Raw genomic sequence first — 19,325 nt, forward strand, 5'->3', positions numbered from 1 at the left:
GCACACAAGCTGCTGATCTGCGTTCCAAAAACTGGGTGCATTGTACTTATCCCAGATTCCCTTATTCTGGTAGCGGTGGCTGAATCCCCGATGCTACGTAAACGCCTCAGTGCTAGCACTGTCACACCCTGCTCCCCCAGAACAGACTGAGCACCCCACCAGAAGTTACTACTGCCTATTGGACAAGAATTTATTCCAATGGGGAGGGGAGAAGGGATGTATTTTTACATATGAAAATAAGACCGATCAGGCAGCACTACAGACCCTTCTGTTTTCGGGCTGCAGGTTCTCTCTCCTTTCCCCTTTTGTTCCTCCCTTTCCTTCTCTTCACCTCAGGCTCCCACCCCAGGATGCTCCTCCTCAGACTTTACCCAGTGTCCTGTTTAACCCTCCCCCCACCCATCTCCCCCCGGGGCGGGCAACTGCCCATATGGCCGCTGCAATTCAGTCCACTCCTCTCTCCAGCCATCTGCTTCCCAGCGGCCACAGGACATTCCAGAACCTTCCGAGCCCATCTGCCACCTTCCTGTCCCCAACCTTTCGCCCCACCTGTTAGAGGGTTCCCAAAGCATCTTTTCTCACTGTCTGAATAGGAAAGAGGTAGAGACTCACTCCACATGTAACCCATTGGCTGGAGGCCGAAAGCAAGAGCTGGCCTCCGGTCTGAGTACACAGAGAAACTACGGTGACTAGCTAAGGAAATAGATTTGCCTGCCCGGTCCATTACTTCACTGACTTCTTTTTCTTCCATAGGACACAACTTCAATGTTTAAAAACTCAACTCATTCTAGCTGAAAAACAAACACTTTCCCCCCCTCCTCCAAATACAGAAGACAGATTCAATTAATCTTAACAAAATAGTTTCCCAGACTGATTTAACAGCATATATAGCTGAACTACACTGCATGAAAAACTCAACATTTACATTTTACATAACCTTCATCCCAACAGATACTGTAGATGAACTACATTTTGCGGAGGGTCATTTTAACCACCACTGAAGTGCACGGGAAATTGAATCAGCTATTTAACAGGACATAACACTACACAACTATTTGGGACAGGAAGAGAAGAAGAATCCCAGTGATAAAAGAGGACGGGTGGAATTCTGTGTTGAAATTCAGCCAGGGCTCTTCTCTTACAAAAGAGAAGATGGGACCTTTAAAATGATTCCAAATAATCAGGACGTCTACTTTTAAATCTCATCCAAAAATACTGAGCATGCAGGATATGTACATGCTTTGCATTTGTTAAAGATAACTCAACTTTGGTGGGAAAAAGGGTGTCATTTAAAAAGGAACCCTGTCCAGACAAAAAGTTTTAAATTATATCATCTATTTCTCTGCCCAGTGTGACAGCTGTGACCATCAAATTTTCAAGCTGAAATATTAAAAGTGTAAATTTACTTTTCACTATTTATGTTATTGTTTTGCTCTTTGCATTTCACTTGACTTCTCAGTTTTCATTATCCAATACAATTTCCTTTCTGAGTATTGCCAGTTTCACTCTCATGAACAAGTAAAGTGCAATTGTCTTTTGAGTTTTAAACATCGTAGGAAAACGTTCAATGCCTGGAGAATAGCTAACATCATACCAATATTTAAGAAAGGGGGAAAAAAAGTGATCCAGGCAATTACAGACCTGTTAGTCTGACCTCAGTAGTATGTAAGATTCAAAGGTAAATAGTAAAGGGGATGTAATACAATGTAGATTTACCAAAAGTAGATCATGCCAGACTAACCTGACTTCCTTCTTTGAGAAAATAACTGATTTTTTTAGATAAGGAAAGTGCAGTTCATCTAATATATCCTGACTTCAATGTGTTGGACACAATACCACATGGGAAATTAGTTAAATTAGGGAAGATGGGGACCAGTACAAGCATTGTAAGGTGGGCAAGGAACTGGCTAAAGGGGAGAAGGCAACGGGTTGTGCTGAAAGGTGATTTATAGACTGGAGAGAGGTTGCTAGCGGAGTTCCTCAAGGATTGGCACAGAAAGCAGGAGTGCGCTACTGAAATCTGATGACGACAAAAGTTGGGAAGCACCATCAGTACAGAGGAAGATTATGAAGATCTGGATGACCTTGAAGATAGGAGTGACAGAAATGGGATGAAATTCAATAGGACAGAGTGTAAAGTTAGCACTTAGGATCTAAAGAATTTCTGCTACAAGCAGGAGGATCAAAAGTTGGAAGTAACAGAGAAGAGGAGAGACCTGGGCATGAGAGTGGATCACAAGAGGACTATGAGCCACCAATGTGATGTGGCTGTGAAAAAGGTTAATGGGATCCTGGGATGGGGCAGGCGAGGCATTTCTAGTGCAGACAGGGAAGTGTGAATGATTGTACAAGGCATTGGTGAGATCTCACTTGGAACACTGTACAGTTCTGGTCACCCATGTTCAAGAAAGATTAATGTAAACCGGAACAGGTGCTGAGAAACTAGGACGCTACTAGACTGCTCAGGGGAATGGACAGCCTATCTTATGACAGGAGATGGGAAGAGCTTTGTTTGTTTAGTCTCGCAAAAGGGCAGCAAAGGGGGATGTGATTGCTCTCTATAAATGCATTGGGGGGTAAATACCAGGTCCCCAATTAGGAGCGGGGACAGAGCTGGACAAATTTACGAATGCAATTGTATGATGGGGCTGCCTGTGATGGTGGGAGGCAGGGCTCAACCATCCTGGGGCTCACGTCTGGTTTAGATCTTATGTACCAAAAGCTCTTGCTTCAGGGTTTCAGCCAGCCACCAGTGTATTCTGGGAGGGTTGGGGTTTTTTTGTTTTTAAACTTTCTTCTAAAGCATCGGGGCTGGCCACAGCTGGAGGTGGGACATGGGGCAGGGTGGTCCAGGGCTCTAATGGGGCACCGAACATTCTCCCTCTCAGGTGCTTGGCTGGATGGTTCTTGCTTGCATGCTCATGGCCTGGCTGATCGCCATAGGTGGCATCAGGAAGGAATTTTCCCCCAGGTCAGATTGGCAGCAACCTTGGGGATTTTTCCCACCTTCCTCTGCAGTGTGGGAATGCAGGTTACTGGACAGGATTATCTGGGTCTCTCTCATGTCATCATTTCCCTGTCACTGCAGGGACCTCAGGAATTATTGCACCTTGGTCACTCCTATTCTCTGCCCACGGCACGTAGTAGTCTAGTCTCCTGTGGGTCTCATTTCCATCATTGGGTTAACTGTACAGTTGCTGGGTGGGGATGGTGGCCTGTGATGTACAGGAGGTCAGATTAGATGGTCTGGTGGTCCCTTCCAGCCTTAAACACTATGGCTATTTTTTAATTAAATGGAGACACAAAAACATTTCTATTCATCTTTTATAAGCTACTTTTAGCAAAAAAAATATTGCAACTGGGAGTGGAGGGGGTCAGCCTCCATGGCCACTGAAGTTACCATTAGAGACAATTTAGCACCAACGACAACGGTGGCCCCATTAGCTCTGCAATGGGTCCCACAGCCATTAGACCTACTTGTATTTCCTCTGCACTCTTTAAATACTCTGCATTAGATATTGGCAGCAAAACAGCAGCATCATACCAGTCTCTGTTATTAACTCATATGTCAGACTGTTGGGAAAAATCAGTGGATTGATTCCTGATGCAGGTCTCATTTTAGTAAGTGCACGGCACAGAAGATGCATTTAAAAAAAATTTAAAACTACATTTATAGCTTTAATGGAAGGGGCCACGTTCTTCCCTTGAATATATTAATTCAGCTCCCATGGACCCCAGCAAAAACTCTACATGGATTTCCAAGGGAACAATTCAGACTTTTCTTTAAACAAACAGAACAAGTGCAACTAACAAGTTTCAACTGGAAAGAAAGTTTATACTCACACATGGGGGCTTTTACTGCAATGAGAAGAGCCTCATTCAGCTTTAAATGGCAGAACTGTGCTCACCTTAAGAACGTGCAAGAGGTCATCTAAAGCCACCAAAGCACTCTCTATTATCTCTAGTACATCCCGTAGCAATCAGCAAAGAGGGTTTGGAAGTGCAAAGACCATTCATGCTGAAAAATCATGCCTGTCAACGGCATAGCAGAGACTGGCTAGTCCACCCAGAGGAGCCACTGGTTTTTGTTTGAGGAAGCAGAAGTGAATTGCAGCTGAGGGAAATCTTCAAGGCCTGGCTACATATTCCACACACGCTAAATGCCAGTGTGAAGTGCCATAAGGCTTCAGAGGAGCTGTTCCTCTTGGTCAGACTTCGAGAGAGGACTCACCGAGTGGCATGTAACCCCCTTGCTCCGCCATGCCATGGATTTCTTCATCTCAACTCTCCTCTTGGGCTTTGCTTTGGACAGAGGGGAGAGAGTCGTCTCTGCACCACTCTGGAAGGACTAAAACCAGAATGAGTTACTTCTACAGTTGTCCCTTTCTCTTGATTTCCCCTGGCGGCCAGAGTCATGCTGGGGAACCACTCTGCACACTGCACCATGGCAGGTTGACATCTACGCTGACAAATATCAGAATGTATATATGTTACAAGCTATGAGCTCTATGCCTGGTTTTACCACTGACTTCTGGATCTTAAATGAGACAGTCTGCTCCTCAGATGCCTTATCATCAACTCCCCAGGGGTGAGGAGAACTTAAATTGAAGGAGGGGGACTTGCAGAGGTAGCTCAGTTCCAACATTTAAGCTTTGTTTAAAAGAAAAAATTAGGACACTGGTCATGGTCCCCTGGAAGAGCTGTTGCTGTCTTTCCATCGGGGGTGAGATGCCGCATCTTTGGGATTGGAGAAGGGACACTGTGGAAACCGAGTCCCTCCCTCCCAGCCAATCAGATTGTTTTTGGGGTAGAACTGTGGCAGGGAGCAAACCTGGATGAGCAGAGAGATGAGAGAAAGACAAGCAGCTCTCTGACTAGGAAGACTGCTGTGAGGAGTCTTACACCCCGAGGATGGGAAGGGGGGAAGAGACCTAGAAAATGGGGCTCAGGAAGAGCAGAGAGCACGGCAAGGAAGTCTCTGGGGAATTCAGTTAAGGAGCCAGAGGAAGCCAGAAAGGAAAAAACTGGTAGGACTCAGGAAGGCTGAATTAAGCCCAAGTGAAGAAGTGTCTGCCCAGTAGTGGCAGCAGGCTCTGGTCTGAAGTTCCACTCTACAGGAGAGACCTCAAATCACTGGGAGACCCAGCCCAGAATCAATCTGGGAGGGAAGAGAAAGAGAAGAGGTCAGCTGCAAGCTTCAAGAAAACATTTTCATGGGTTTGGGGCTTGGTTGTTTTAATGACAACAGGTTGTTGAGATTTAAACATTCCCCTGCCGGGTGTCAGCCTGAATGTTACAACACTGCACGAAGTGAAACAAAGTGCAAGATTAAATCGACCCCTTTGTTCCCATTGAACTACATGAAATGCAAAGAGTTAAACAGAGAGGAATAAATCAGAGTTTTACAATTATTCTTGTGCTCACAGGCTCAGGTTTCATTAGGAACACAGGTCAGGAAGTTTATTGTGTGTCCCTTTTTAAGATTCTAAAGGACCTCAAGATCTTTGAATGAAAAATGGCATATACCTGCAGAGTTTTAACACACTAACAAGCACATTTTACAACCCATGGCTAAAAACAGGTGAAAAATATCAAAATTGAGAGCTATGGGAACAGAGATAACTCTTAGGCCTGTATTTTTATAGTACAGTAGCACTTAAAAGAAGGACCATCCAAGATCAGGGCCCCACTGTGATATATACATACTGCACCAAGTACATTAGAGAACGAAGATCCAGCACAGAAATCATGCAAGACTCTACAATATTCATGTAATTTTTTTTTTTTTTTTTTTTTGGGGGGGGGGGGGGCGAAAAGGGGGGGGAAGAACCAGTGCTGGGTTTTGTCACAGCTAAAACTAACAGCTCTTCAAAATCTGAGTATAGGTAGCCAAGCCTACCCAATGAACTAGTTTGTGAAACTAACGTGCAAATAAATGAATTCAAGACTGACAAACTAATCTACAAGGTTTCCAACCTGTGGGTTTGGGGGGTTTTTTGAGGGGGGGAAGGAGGAGAGGGAAATGCCCATTAGAAAAATATGCTTCGCACTTCCCCCCCCCCCAAGACATTACCTCTTTGCCTCGTGATCTAATTTTCAGCCATTAGTAAATGACAGGAGATTTTGGTCTAAGATTTGGCCCTGGATGTTTCTTAGCAGCATTTCACCAGAGTAATTAATGGTGATGCGCTCTCCCTAGCCCCCCCCCCCCCACACACACACACACACACACACACACACACACACACACCCAGCAACTCATCATACATACATGAAGCTGAAAAACCCCAGAGGATTTGCTACTCTAACGTTATCATCAATGAATACAGGCTTTCAGAAGAAAGTGCAAAACAGGCCTATGATGACAGCAACCCATAACCCAGCTCAACTACATTTTAAATAGAAGCCCCTCCCTACTTCTTTAATGGCACTTCTATCAGCACCAGCAGACAGCAATGCTGAAGGAAGACCAGGCTCTTAAGGGTGGATTTAATTACCATAGTCTAGCAATTTGCTCTCCTCTTGGGTACTACAAAGTACCAAAGGCATCTGAAGTAATGAAAGCCATCGAGTTAAACCAGGGCTGCCAGTGGCCACCGAATACTATGTCAAAGTCTTCGATGCAGCCAGGCGGTATTCAACCATTTCCAAAAATAGGACTGTTGAGACCTTGATGACGAACAATATCGGGATCCATAACCTGCAATTTGGTTTTGTAAACATGATGAGAAGACGGAGGATGTGTCAAAGCCGGCAGGATAGAAAGACAATCAAAAGCAGCAAGTGTGTTTTTAAAAAAAAAAAAAAAAAAAAAAAAGAGAGTCATGGGGCTGGCTTGAGTCTGCTCGAAATTCACTTTGATGGGAACAACGTGGATCTCTTGTTCAGGTTCAGAAAAGCCTTCAAACTGCAGCTCTCTATTGTATTCAATTCTAACCCGACAGCCCCCAAAATGAGATGGAGCTGATCCGTGCCCATTTCCCTTCCCTGAAACCACAGAGGAAGTGGAAGCCAGAATAGCACTTGTCCAAAAATAGTTTAAATAAGACTCGCTTGGAAACAGAGAGACTGTTAAAATGCAAGCTCAGCATTTCACAGACTCAAAGAGGGAATGGTACGGTTTGGTTGATACCCCTTTGTCAGAAGGAAGGAATATTGGAAGCAGAAGATACCTTAGGAAATGGATAACAGAGGGGGTAAAGGACGCTTACGTTGGTCTATGAGGCAGCATACTGGAGTAGTGGAGAGAGGCTGGCTGTTCTCTCTCTTGGGGAGGATAACGAGACCTGTTTAGTTTGAGAAGTATGGGTTTAGTGCCAGAAGCACATGGGCAGACAGAAGAGAAGCTGAGAACACCCTCTTAAACAATCTGCAAAGCCCAGTGCCAGGGACAGTACATCCAACCAACACAGGGTGGCATGTAGCAACATCATTAAATTCCCACATCCCAGCAGCCAGCTGTCCAGAGCTCTTGCACGGAGCTGCCAATTCAGCCTACAGAGGCTGGAGGGTCAAGGCAATTCACAGGTATGGCACCACAGCGATAGTTGCAGGCAAAAATCAAACCTCAAAGGCCTCTTCTTTCCTCCTCACCTCCAAGCTGTGAGTTAGCAGCACAACTGGGGAGAGGAGGAAACAGATTTGGGGGGGGAAGAGGCACGGTGAAAGGGGAATGCAGCACTGAGAAGGGTTGGCAGTAGGCATTTCACACACCTTCCTAGCAGCTCCAACACAAGATTCCATACCGATATTACATATTTTCAACACAAGGGAAGGTGAGGTTCATGTTGGTTACTAGATAAAGTTTCCTGAACTTTGACACCAATCACTTTTCAGCAGGCTATCTTCATGCTTTGCTGTGTCACTGGACTTCTCCCTGCACTATATTTGGATACATGTTTAAATTCCCACTGCAAAAATTCTCTTTTAAAAAGCTGTTAAAATGATTAAGTGAAAAAACCCTACTCTGCTAGTTACTGCCAGCTCTCCATTTCAGCCTTTCACTTTGTAAAACTGTTTTTCGGTCTATGACACTTAAGATTATTTTTAAAAATCCTAACGAGGAATGAGAGGGATGATGCTACCAGGAATACTGCTTTGACTGCAAGCTCTTTGGGGCACGGATCCTCTTTTTATTCTGTGTTGGTACAGCACCAAACACAATGGGGCTCCTGGTCCATAACTGGACCTTCCGCAGGTGCTGCTCCAAGCCAGTAGCAGCAGCAGAGGCAGTAATAGGAACAGGATTCTAGCATCTTTAGCACTCTCTCATCTAATCCACTTCTGATTGAGATTAGAGGACAGTGGTATAAATGCTTGAGTCCCGTCTACACTGTAGTCTCCACCATTGCTGCCAAGAGTGGAGTTGCATCCATTAAGAATTCCAGGTTCTGGTTTTCCTAGCATAGCTAAGGTCTTGGGCTGTAAACTCTCTGGGACAATGGCCAAGTCATCTTCGGCATTATGGATTTTAACTTAAAATGGGATTATTATAATCCTTTTGTCTGACTTTTGGCATAATAAAGGCCATAGAGCAACACCCAGAAATTCCCGCGTAAGGCCTAAGTAATCTGTGGTTCAACTAGATCACCTCTTTTATGAAGACATCCAGCCCTGATTTAAAGGCTTCAAGTGATGGGAAAAAAAATACACCACGTCCCTTAGTAAACTACCCCAAGGATTAATTACCCTGGCTGTGTCTAATCTAATTTCTAGCCTCAATTTCCAGCCATTGGATTTTTCTATGCCTTTGTCGGAAAGATTAAGGAACCCTGTAGTATCAGATATCTTGCTCCTTGTGTAGATTTTATATCTAGTGATCAAATCACTCCCTAACCTTCTCCTCAGTAAAATGAATAGAGTGAATTCTCTAAATCACTCAGTCTGTTTGGGACAGATGGGCCCTGCCATACGAGAAATAATATTTTACAGAAAGATGGAACATTTGTCAACCCTGTTCATTGTATAGGTGTTGTGGGATTAGCACTCACAATGAATGACAAATATCATGTCCCATCTAAATTTAAACCCTGAAGGCTAAACTATACGCATCCAATCCTAATTTAAGAGTGACAAGACAAAAGGAGTTCAAAGGGTGAAAGCCACCTAGACTGCAGCTAGGAACCCAATCCCTCTCCATAGGAGGGATTGCAAAAGCCACCTTCACATACATTTTAATTTCCAAACATCAGCTTTCATGCGTCACTAACCCACTAAGGAAAAGTGTAAGAAAACCCAACCCAACATTCCATTTGTAAATGGCATGGATTACCTTCCCATCTATCCAACAGCTCACCTAGAAAATCTCCATGTAACACAGACAATTCAACTGCCAACTCAAATTTGTCCCTACAGACAGACTGGGGCAGGTGGGAAAGGAGGAGGGAAGGATTTACAAATCCTAAAAGCAAAAAGTTTAAGGATTTTTTTTTTTTTTTTTTTTTAATTCCAGTGGAAATGGTTTTTAAAAACAAAAATTCATTCTCCCTGTGGCTACTAAGAGCTTGAAAATGAAGTTGGACATAAATAGAAGTGAAAATTGACAAGTCTGTTTTCATTGTCTACCATGAGAAAAAAAAAATGCAGAGTACAACTGCATAATGAAAAGTTAAGGTTATAAAAGCTCAAAATCATACATCTAAGTTATTAGTAACAGAAAAAAAAAACCCTTTCTGTGGTTTTCAAGTTGATAGCAGTACTTTTAAATGGAACAAAGTGAATCTCTCCAGTGAGTTTCTTTTCATTCCATTTGAAGAGTCATTAAACAGTTAGTCAGGTAGATAAAGTTACCTGCACAGATAGATAAGTTAGAGCCACTATGAAGCACGGGCTATACAGATTGTTAGAGTAAAAACAGCTCAGCTCAGTCTTACTGCATGTTCTCCTAGGCCTTGTCTACACTAGCACATATGCCGGCAAAATTTTTGTCGCTCGGGGTGTGGGAAAAAAAGCCCCACACCCCAGAGCGACATAAATTTTACCAGAATAAGCACTTGTGTGGACAGCGCTGGGTCGGCGGGAAAAGTGTCTCCCACCAACACTGCCATCACTGCTTGTTTAGGTGGTTTTATTACGTCGGCAGGAGAGCTCTCTCCTATCAACACAACGTGGCTACACAAGTGTGCTCACAGCAGCACAGCTGTACCAATACAGCTGTGCTACTTGCTCTACGTTTTAAATGTAGACTAGCCCCTAGTCAGTTCAAAATGAAGGATCAGTCTTGGTTGCAAATGGAGTTGTGTCCCCACGTCGTTGTTATAAGCAAATGGAAGGAGAAACTGCCTGTGGAATGAGGAAAGGCTGGACCACTGTATTTTTTATGCAGCTAATGTATCTAGAACCACACTTCTCCCCTACCTCAAATCTCCCATACATCCCCCCTCCCCACTCACTCTCTTAAGAAGCAGAATACAATCAGAATTCTTCATCCCTTGCTCAAATAAACTCATTAAAAGCAGAGGCCTCTTAATTGTTCAAATCTCAGAAACTAGGTGTGACACACATTTACGGCAATAAAGTCAGTGCCAATCTCTGTCAAGGGTTTTCCTGTTTGAGCTAAAAAACTCAAAATAGAGGGATGCTCAGTGGGTGAAGGAAAATGACCTTGTGGGACACAATGTCCAGAAATGGGACGGAGTCATGCCCCTGTCTAGTGTAATTCTGTGGACTCCGAATAATCAAAAGGAATTTGCAGTGTTAAAAAGAAGATAATAAAGGAGACTAGAAATCCCCTCCCTAAAAGCTAAGAATGCAAATACTAGTAGACAAAAGGTTCCCTCCACACACACACACACCCACCCACCCTTAACTACAGGGATATACCAGAATCTTCATCCAATCAATGAGAATTGTATTATGTATCCATATATGCTGCCATAGCAGGGGCGTGACCAGCTGCTATATAATATACTCAGATTTTTACAAGACCCATTTTAGACAGCTCCTATGGAAAAGCCTATAAATACAAAATAGTCATGCAGAAAATCCCACGGAGGCTAATGTCTCTGTAGCTTCCAAGAAAACAGACAGAAGTGCAATACCTAGAAGGGATTTGTCTGTCTATTGTGTCCCTGCTCACGGCTGTTACCATCATGATCAATTACGTCAAATAAGGTGCCTCAGACACTTAAAATACAGGGGGGGGGGGGGAGATAAGGTGCATTTTCCCCCATGCTCCAGTAACACCAAGATTTTAGAATTAGAAACGTAAAACTACATAATACTGACCTGGGCTGTTAACAAAGCCACACAGCTCAGACTACATGACCCAAATAGCTTTCCTTCCATCCCTAATTGTACAATTAAAGGAGATAGTGACCATACATGGAATACATTTTAAGAAGTAAAATGACAATCTGATTTTTTTTTTAAGAGTGCCCCCACATTAAACAGGATGCTCTCTGTAATACTGAAGATATGATGGACTGCAAAATATGGCACCTCAGTGTGAAAAGGAAAAAAGCCCATCCTTTCTCTCTCCAGATCCACACCTACTGCAGTATCCACAGACAACCTATCATTTGCCATCGCCCCCACAATCAAAAGCAGACTCCCAAAGAGGAAACCAAACCTGCCAGCAGGAATGAGATGGGGGGAAATGCAAAGAAAGTGAGGAAGAGGGGGGGGGGGGAATAAAAATCCCCCCCTAAAATGCACCTGCAGCCCAAGAGCAGCAACAGTGGTTGCAACTTGCAGCAGGGTGGGAATAAAGCCTCGACCATTCTGTGTAAATTACACGAAACAGAAGGCGGCTTTTTAAATTGCAAAGGGGTTTTTCCTGAAAAGCAAAGACCCCACACACCTTTACCCCCAAACAACGCTGCAGAGGAGTCTCAATCCACAAGCAAAGGAAACGGGAACAGAAATCTCCATGCCTTGGACAGCTCGTGCCACCAAACCCACCCTTTAGGTGCCAGCGGAGACACACCCCTGCCCCATGTTACAATGCAAAGTCTCCACTGAATACCGGGGGGAGGCTTGGGGGAGCAGCTACAAGCAACAGAACAGCACTCTGACTGGGAAACTGGTGCAAATGGATTCTTGTTTAAATCGGTGGCGCGTTGGTAGATTTTTTTCCGGGGCGGGAGGGGTGGCAAATCTCCTATTCTGCACCCAGGAAGACAGATGGATTCTGCCCATTAAATAAAAAAATCCTGTGCTATTGCACAGGACCCCGGCCTTTGCATGGGGTGACTGCAAAGCAAATAATGCAGCGACTGCACGGTAGCCCCCACCCCCAGCCATTGCACTGCACTGCGCGCAGCCCCCACTGCCCTGCCGCCCCCCAGCCCGAAGCCCTCCCATTGCATTGCACGCAGCCCCACACCCCTTGCACTGCATTGCACGCACCCCACTGCATGCACCTGTGCCCCCCCCCCCCCCGGGCGGGGTGTGCAGTGGGGTGGGGGGAGTCCCGGGCGCTTACCTGCCGCTGCGGCTGGTGCAGGGGGAGCTGGCGGGAGAGACGGTCACGCGCAGCGAAGCCGGGAGGAAGGGAGGGGGGGGAGTGTGACAGGAGAGCGCGCGCCCGGGCTAAGGGCGCGAGCGCGAGGCGGAGGCGAGCCCAGGCTCCGGAACCTTCGCCGAGAGTGTGCCCGGGCCCTGGGGCGCCGCCAGAGGGAGCAGCGGCGCGCGCAGGCGGGCCGCGGCCACAGCGCCTCCCCCGCCCCCGCCCACCAGCCGGAGAGGCGCATGCGCCCAGGCGCCGCCCGCGGGAGCCCCAGCGCGCAAGCGTACAACGTCGTCTCTCGAGCTCCTCCCCCCCACTCCAGCTCAGAGGCGCAGGCGGGAGGCCGCGCTCGGCGTCCTGGTCCTTTGAGGGAAGAGAATGTTGGTGGAGAGCGAGCGCGCGAAGACGCGCCCCACGCTGGGCGGGGCGGAGAGTCTGGGAGGGGGCGGGGCCTCAGGGAGCGGCCCGGCGCTGCTTCGCTCTGCAGGCCCAGTGTTACCCAACGGGGCAGGGAGACCCCGCCCGTTCTCCGCCTCCCCTCCCCCACACACCCCCACTGACGGCTGGGTGCAGCTCCAACGGAACTAGCAATGGTTGGAATGCCAGCATTTATCTAAACCTGCCCTAAGCGGGCAGAACCAGGCTGGGTTTCACGCTGTGCAAACTGTCCCCAGTACCAGTTCTGAAGCGCGATGCACAAAAATTCAAAATCCCTCTGTAGAAGAAGTTAACAGGGCTTCGTGTCCAGCAGGTTGGAACGGAGCAGACACATTTGCAGCCCAGACACAGCTTTCCTGCACCAACAAAAATCAATTTACATTCCATTTGCAGAGACAGGCAAATGGAACAAAGACGAATTCTGCCCTGCATTACGCCTCTAGAAACCCCACTGACACTAAAGGGATTGCCCAGCTGGAAATCAGCAAGGTCTTTTCCTCAAGGGATCATTATAACAAGAAATGCCAATTTATCACTCTTTTCCTAAGCACCTGTACAAGGAGAGGATAGCAGTTGAGTTGGAATTAACCTGTTGTCCACCAGAGACCAGGTCGTACCCTTGCATTCTGTCTTACCTGCTTATTGAACGGAGACAAGACCTTACTTCTAACACAATATTACCTTTTTCTAAAAAAGTGTGGAAGGGGCACTGTCGAGATTGATATTGAGCCTGCCATTTGATAACAGAAGGACCAATGTGGCTTGTTTTTTTTTTTTAAATAAATATTATACTTGTAAGTCATCTGTTGCATCGTGCTCTTCAGTGCATCCAGTACTTGTATACCTAGAGGAAGCAGCACAGGGTTGGGACTTACATGTTTCCAGGCTTGGCCATTGCTGAGAGAACTTGGGCAAGTCTGTTGGCCTCTGTGCTTCAGTTTCCCCATGTATACAATGAGGATAATATCTTCCTGCCACACAAGGGTGTTCTGAGGGCTATTTAATTGAAGTACAAAAAAAAAAAAGACCATCTTAGGGAAGGTGCTATAGAAGGGCAAAGTAAACACATTAGGAGTTTGGACACTATGCAAAATCCCATTGATTTTCATTTACCCTGCTCGGTAGCATCTGACAGTTCTTCTCACTGCTGTTCTATCCAATTTCTGTTGGTGATTTTTGGGTTTGAGACCTGTCCATCACAGCTGGACAGAGTTGTCCCCTTTGTTGACAGCCTCCACAGGGAGGCCAGTGACTGACAGGGCCTTCTCATCCCTAGAGGCGTGGTCTCTCCCAGCCAAAGGGCACTATAGAGGAAGTCTGCATGGAGCTACCTGTTTTGTGGCTAGACAGAGGACTTCATTCTCCAGGATTCAAACAGGTGAGCACCACTTACCAAAATGAGATTAATTAAAAAGAAACAAAGCCCCACACTGCTCATGCTTACCTTGTAACAACTTTTTTCAGTGCCAGCCTGACGAATCCTCTGGCTTGGTGTTGTTGCCTCTTGCCCAAGTGGTAGCAGATTTTTGGCATCTTGGAGGTCGGTTTCCTGCTTGCAGTAGAAATTGCTGACAGGAAGATACACTTTGTAAACAAGGAAATTAGGTACTTTCTTAGTGTACACAAGTCCTAGGGAGAGGAATTAAACCTGGCTCTTAAATAAACCAAGCAAGCCCATAACACAGTACTACTACCTAGGGGTGGGTTTTGCAGTGAAGAAGCTGCTGTATATCAAGCCTGATTTTAAAATGGTTTTGAGCACCATCTGCTGTCCTCACTAAATAATGCAGCTCTGAATTGGATGTCAAATCAGCTTCTTGCCAGCCCTTCACTTTCTACAGAAACGTGCGCACCATCTGCCACCTCAGAGTTACTCTGTGCCAGATTTATCCCGGACTCCAGTGAAGCTATGACAATGGAGATTAATTTGCCTCACTAGTGCTAGAGATACAATGTCCACACCCAGTGAATGACAATAGCACAATGCATCTTTATGTTACATACAAACTGTGTCCTGGAATGTGTTAAGTGGCAAGACAGCAGGTAATATATGGTGTCAGGTGCAAAGAATGTTGGGGTGCAGATAGTGTGTGTTGAGGAAGTTAGCATCTAATAGGAAGAGAAACTAAAGTTCTCTTTTGTCCTCACTTCTTATCAAGGCTAAAGGTAGGCTGGGTGGCCTGGATTCACAGACCCCTCTCAAGGAGTCCTGGAGGGTTTATTTGCTAGCAAGGGGTCATGTGGCCAAGACATGGCTACATTTTCTAACTAAGGAACAGAGCCCAGAATAAGCCAACTCCAACCTGGGGTGTTTTCCTGCTCTCTGGAATGTGCATCACATGAAGTGGGAGCGTTTTTGAGGGGACCTGAGGCATGTACCTTGAGATCGCAAGTTCAGAACTAATCTTAGGGGTTCATTTGGTTTGTTTTTCCTTCTCCAGTCAGAAAGGAAACAGCCCTGACAATCTGTTCAGCCCCTTCCCTAGAGGGGGACACATGGACACATACAGAGTAGAATCCCAGCTGGGGCTGCAATGCCAAGACTCAAGGGGCCTGGCTAGGTCAGGAAATAGGATACAGGACTTTTCACCTCTAAGATACCAGTTCCAGCGTGATCTTGGAGAGAGTCATTCCCATCTGATGCCATCTCACTCCACTTCCCAGAGGAAGCATTCTCACACCTGCAGGCTGATAGTCAGCATTAGATACCCCCTCCCTCACAGCCTGAGCTGACAAACTAATGGCTGAATGGATCACAAAGAATGGCCTTTCTTCCCCACCTCCTTAAAAAGGGCTCCCCCAAGGTAGGGGAAGGTACATTGGCTAGATGCAGCAAGCATGAACCCTTGGCAATAGATAGGGGCATGTAGTCCTCCATTCCCCACCCATCTGTGACCAAGACACTTGCCACCCCCCACCAGGTCCCACATGATCCTAACTTTAAGCTTGAGAACGGGAGATGGGGGATGTAGTTCACAGAGGGACCCCTGCCCAACTCAGGCAGCTGTGGGGAGCATCTCAGGAGGACACAGCACAAAGATATCCCGCTCCATGGATAAAGGGTGGTCCTTAGACTTGAGACTGCCAAGGATGCCACTCAGAGGATGGAGTGTGAGTGGATCTCTTACCCACCACCTCCTCAACAAGACTGCCTGGAGCACATTAGGTTCCCAGTCTCCCCAGGAAGGGGCTGAAAGCTTAGACCCAACGCCAAAAAAAGCAGCAGGAGACTGAGGGACCAGTGAACGTTTCCACTTCCCCCTCCATAGAAACCCTCCAGACTAACTCCTGGGAAGCTAGCACCTGGGGATTTTGTAGAGCAGAGAGAGCTCACCTCCAATCCCAGCCAGTCACAACACTTCAGACCTCCAAGGCACCCAGCCCTCTCATTCCCGGGACCTCCAGCGCAGAGATAGCTCCAAACCTCTGGAACTTGCTGATCCCGTCAAAATTACCAACGGCAGCTACAATCTGCATATCCAGACAGAGCAACAGTCTCAGCAAAGCCCTTTGTAGGAGTCAGGCACCCCACAAGCACCAGGAGAACACAGGCAGCTGCTCCATAGTTACCTACACATGGGGGAAGATACAGAGAGAAGGGAAAAGGCCCCTAGTCCACATCTCTCTAGACCAGGCCATTGACCAGAAGGAGTGAGTTTCTATGAACCCAACTCTGGGGGCCAGAAGCCTAGATTCTGTGAATGGAGTAGGAAATGCTGAGCCCTTGGAAAGCAAGACTGTCTGGAGAAAGAGAAAAGCTCCAAAGCACCTGTGTGAAATAGGGGATGCAGTTCCCTACCTAAATTAGGCAGATTGAGGAGGTTCTTACAGAAGCTCTGTGCCTAGAGTAGGAAAGGATTCCCAGAAAGTCCCCTTGGATGGGGTTTATACTCACAGTCAAGATCAACAAGACCAAACCATTGCTTATGTTGTATGGGGCAACATTTCTCAGGGCCTCAGTTTCCCTCATTCCAATTATTACATCACAGACTACTCCCAGAACCAGGAAAGGAACCCAGGAGTCCTAATTGCCACTCCCCTCCTGCATTAGTACCTAGGCCACACTGGGGCATGATCCAAGCAGCACTTCAATGGATGCAGTAGAATAAAGAAGAAGAAAAGCAAAAGGAATTTTCCTTCAAACCAAGAAATGTATGAGCCTGGGAGACATAAACATAACTGACATGCACCCACAGTGAAAAGCAACACACATGCTAAGGAGCATCCTCAATACAGCAGTAGCAGCTCACAAATACCAAAACCATGAACATCTTCTAGCCTTAATGTCCTTGTTCACTTCATTGTCCTAGCCAACCTTCCCCCATCTCATTTTCAGCTACCCTCCAAGGGCAGTCTGTATTTTAAGGGCACCAGGTGCCTCTACTTTCCCAGCATGCTCTGCTGTTTGTTTTTAAAAAGCCTCAGCTGGCTGCCACTCACTGCCTGCTTTACAGCCAGGAGACACAGGTGTGTGAGGAGCAGATTCCTAGTCTCCTTTCTGCACCCTGACAGCGGAGAATGCCCCTCTGCTAGCCTGCAGGAAAAGGGGAGGGTCCATACCACAGCCCTAACACACCAAAAGTTTAGCTCCTTATTATGCACTGACTTATCCCCCCACAATAACTTGCCACGTCGGGCAAACTACAATCCAGAGCTGAGAACAGCACCTATAGTAAGAACCCCCATTTCCCCACAGCTGCTCTAAGGATCAGACGCAGCCCACTCAGTGCTTTAACAATCAGACGACCCTCTCTTTGAAGAGGGGAGAAGCTAAGCAGGGAGGCCATAAAGGAAAGCATCAGACACCCTGGATTAACTGACATAGTCCTCAACTATAAGGAAAAATATGCTCAGTAGCTTGTTAGCAGTGCTCAGACATGCAGGCCCTCTGTAAGTGCTAGTCTTGCTCCTTCAGGGCTGAGGCTTACCTCCTCAATGGTCAATGTATTCTGTTGAGATCTGTGCACTGGATCTGTGCAGCAGGGTCTTCCCCTCTCTGGCCGTACTGGCGTTCTCCTCCACACGTTATTTTCAAGTATCCCTCAAAACAATGAAGTGCTGCACCCTGCTCTGAGGGGACAATTCCCATTAATCAAAATAAAACAAGTATGAACACAACATCCCGATGCATGTCTGAATACCGGGTTTTCCAATACAAATCATGTCATCAATCGTAATCATGCCAAGGGCCGCACAGTACCTTAAGAGAGGCCCAAAGTACGACGCAGTGGTTAGGACAGTGGGGACTAACGGGAGTGTCGAGCCCAGAGGTGTGGCATGCTCATTCAGAAAGGCCGTGGAACTGAGTGGACAAGACTTGGTGCCGTCAAATGAGGAACCAGCCAGAAGTGACCTCGTGCAGCCTCTCAGTTATTTTATTTGTAAAATGGGACCTGTCTCCCTCCTGGGGTTGGGATGTGAGGCCTTAATGGTAATGCGACCTCTACAGAGATATGAACAGTAGTCAACAGAGGAGCAGAGACTAGAATAGGGTGACCAGATGTCCCGATTTTATAGGGACAGTCCCGATATTCAGGGCTTTGTGCTATATAGGTGGGTATTACCCCCTATTCTCTGTCCTGATTTTTCACACTTGCCATCTGGTCACCCTAGACTAGAATCTATTTCCACTTGCAGCCCCCTCATACTAGAACCCCATCTTGGAGGAACACCACCTCCGGACAGCCTACCCCACCCAGGGGGCAGAAGCACCCTGTGAATGGGGGTGTGAGTGGAGGGATAGGAGGGGGAGAGAGGGGGGGAACCTGAGACTCAGCGGGGGAGCATGCAGCTCCAGGCTGGGAAGGAGCATCTTGGGGGTTCCTGCCTGTCCCGAGGCCCATTCCATCCCCTCTGGGTCCTGCTCCCTGCCCTGCTCCCAGGACCCACAGCAGTCACTCCATCTTCCGCTCTCATCTCCACTCCACACACCCCGGGCCTGTGCAGGTTTACACCAGGGCAGGGCCCCTGCAACATTTCCATTGTGTGGGTGCTAGCCGCACTGGTTCCAGCACCCCTGCCACAACACACCACTACTGGGAGCTTTCCCTGACACCCCACTCCCATAGCAATTAAACCCCCAGCTGGGGTAATCCCTTGGAATTCCAAACATTAGCACCACAGGGTTCTTTACACCCTGGCAATCCAGTCCCCCAGAATTTAAAATCCTTGTGACTCAACTTCCTAGAACACCATCCCTGAACATCCTGCATCCTAAGCCTCAGGCCCCCTCCTAACTGGGTCCCCGCTGCCAAGACGCCCAGGACACTTTGGTTTTGTTTCTATGCCTCCTTTTGAGGTTTTGAGCGCTAATTGTAAGAGAACAGCAAAGAACTCAGCCGGATGCTGGCAACTCGATGGGATTCTGAATCGTAACTTTCACCACCTAGCCTGGGACCTGGCTTCCAGGACAACCACAGACACTGGGGCTCGTCTTCTG

At 46.9% G+C, this 19,325-nt stretch overlaps 1 protein-coding gene across 10 annotated transcripts in view; it reads right to left on the bottom strand.

The window, feature by feature from the left end:
* Positions 1-17,209, bottom strand: part of MAPT (microtubule associated protein tau) — an 81,308-nt gene extending 64,099 nt beyond the window's left edge. For 4 of the 10 annotated variants that reach the window (XR_010918505.1, XM_067541042.1, XM_067541040.1 and 1 more), the window contains exon 1: positions 17,081-17,203. Coding sequence is in view for 8 of the 10 variants with exons in the window: in XM_067541042.1 (XP_067397143.1) it covers positions 17,081-17,111 (31 nt within the window). In the remaining 2 variants the exon portion in view is untranslated. Of the gene's footprint in view, positions 1-14,330; positions 14,455-15,476; positions 15,575-16,220; positions 16,358-17,080 lie in introns of all 10 variants that reach the window. The other 6 variants (XR_010918506.1, XM_067541041.1, XM_067541039.1 and 3 more) reach the window with 6 other exon arrangements.
* Positions 17,210-19,325: the final 2,116 nt, after the last annotated feature.

This window comes from Emydura macquarii, unplaced genomic scaffold (assembly GCF_026122565.2).
Source record: "Emydura macquarii macquarii isolate MOO-44397 ecotype Brisbane River unplaced genomic scaffold, CSIRO-AGI_Emac_v2 contig_629, whole genome shotgun sequence".
Classification (NCBI taxonomy): domain Eukaryota; kingdom Metazoa; phylum Chordata; order Testudines; family Chelidae; genus Emydura; species Emydura macquarii.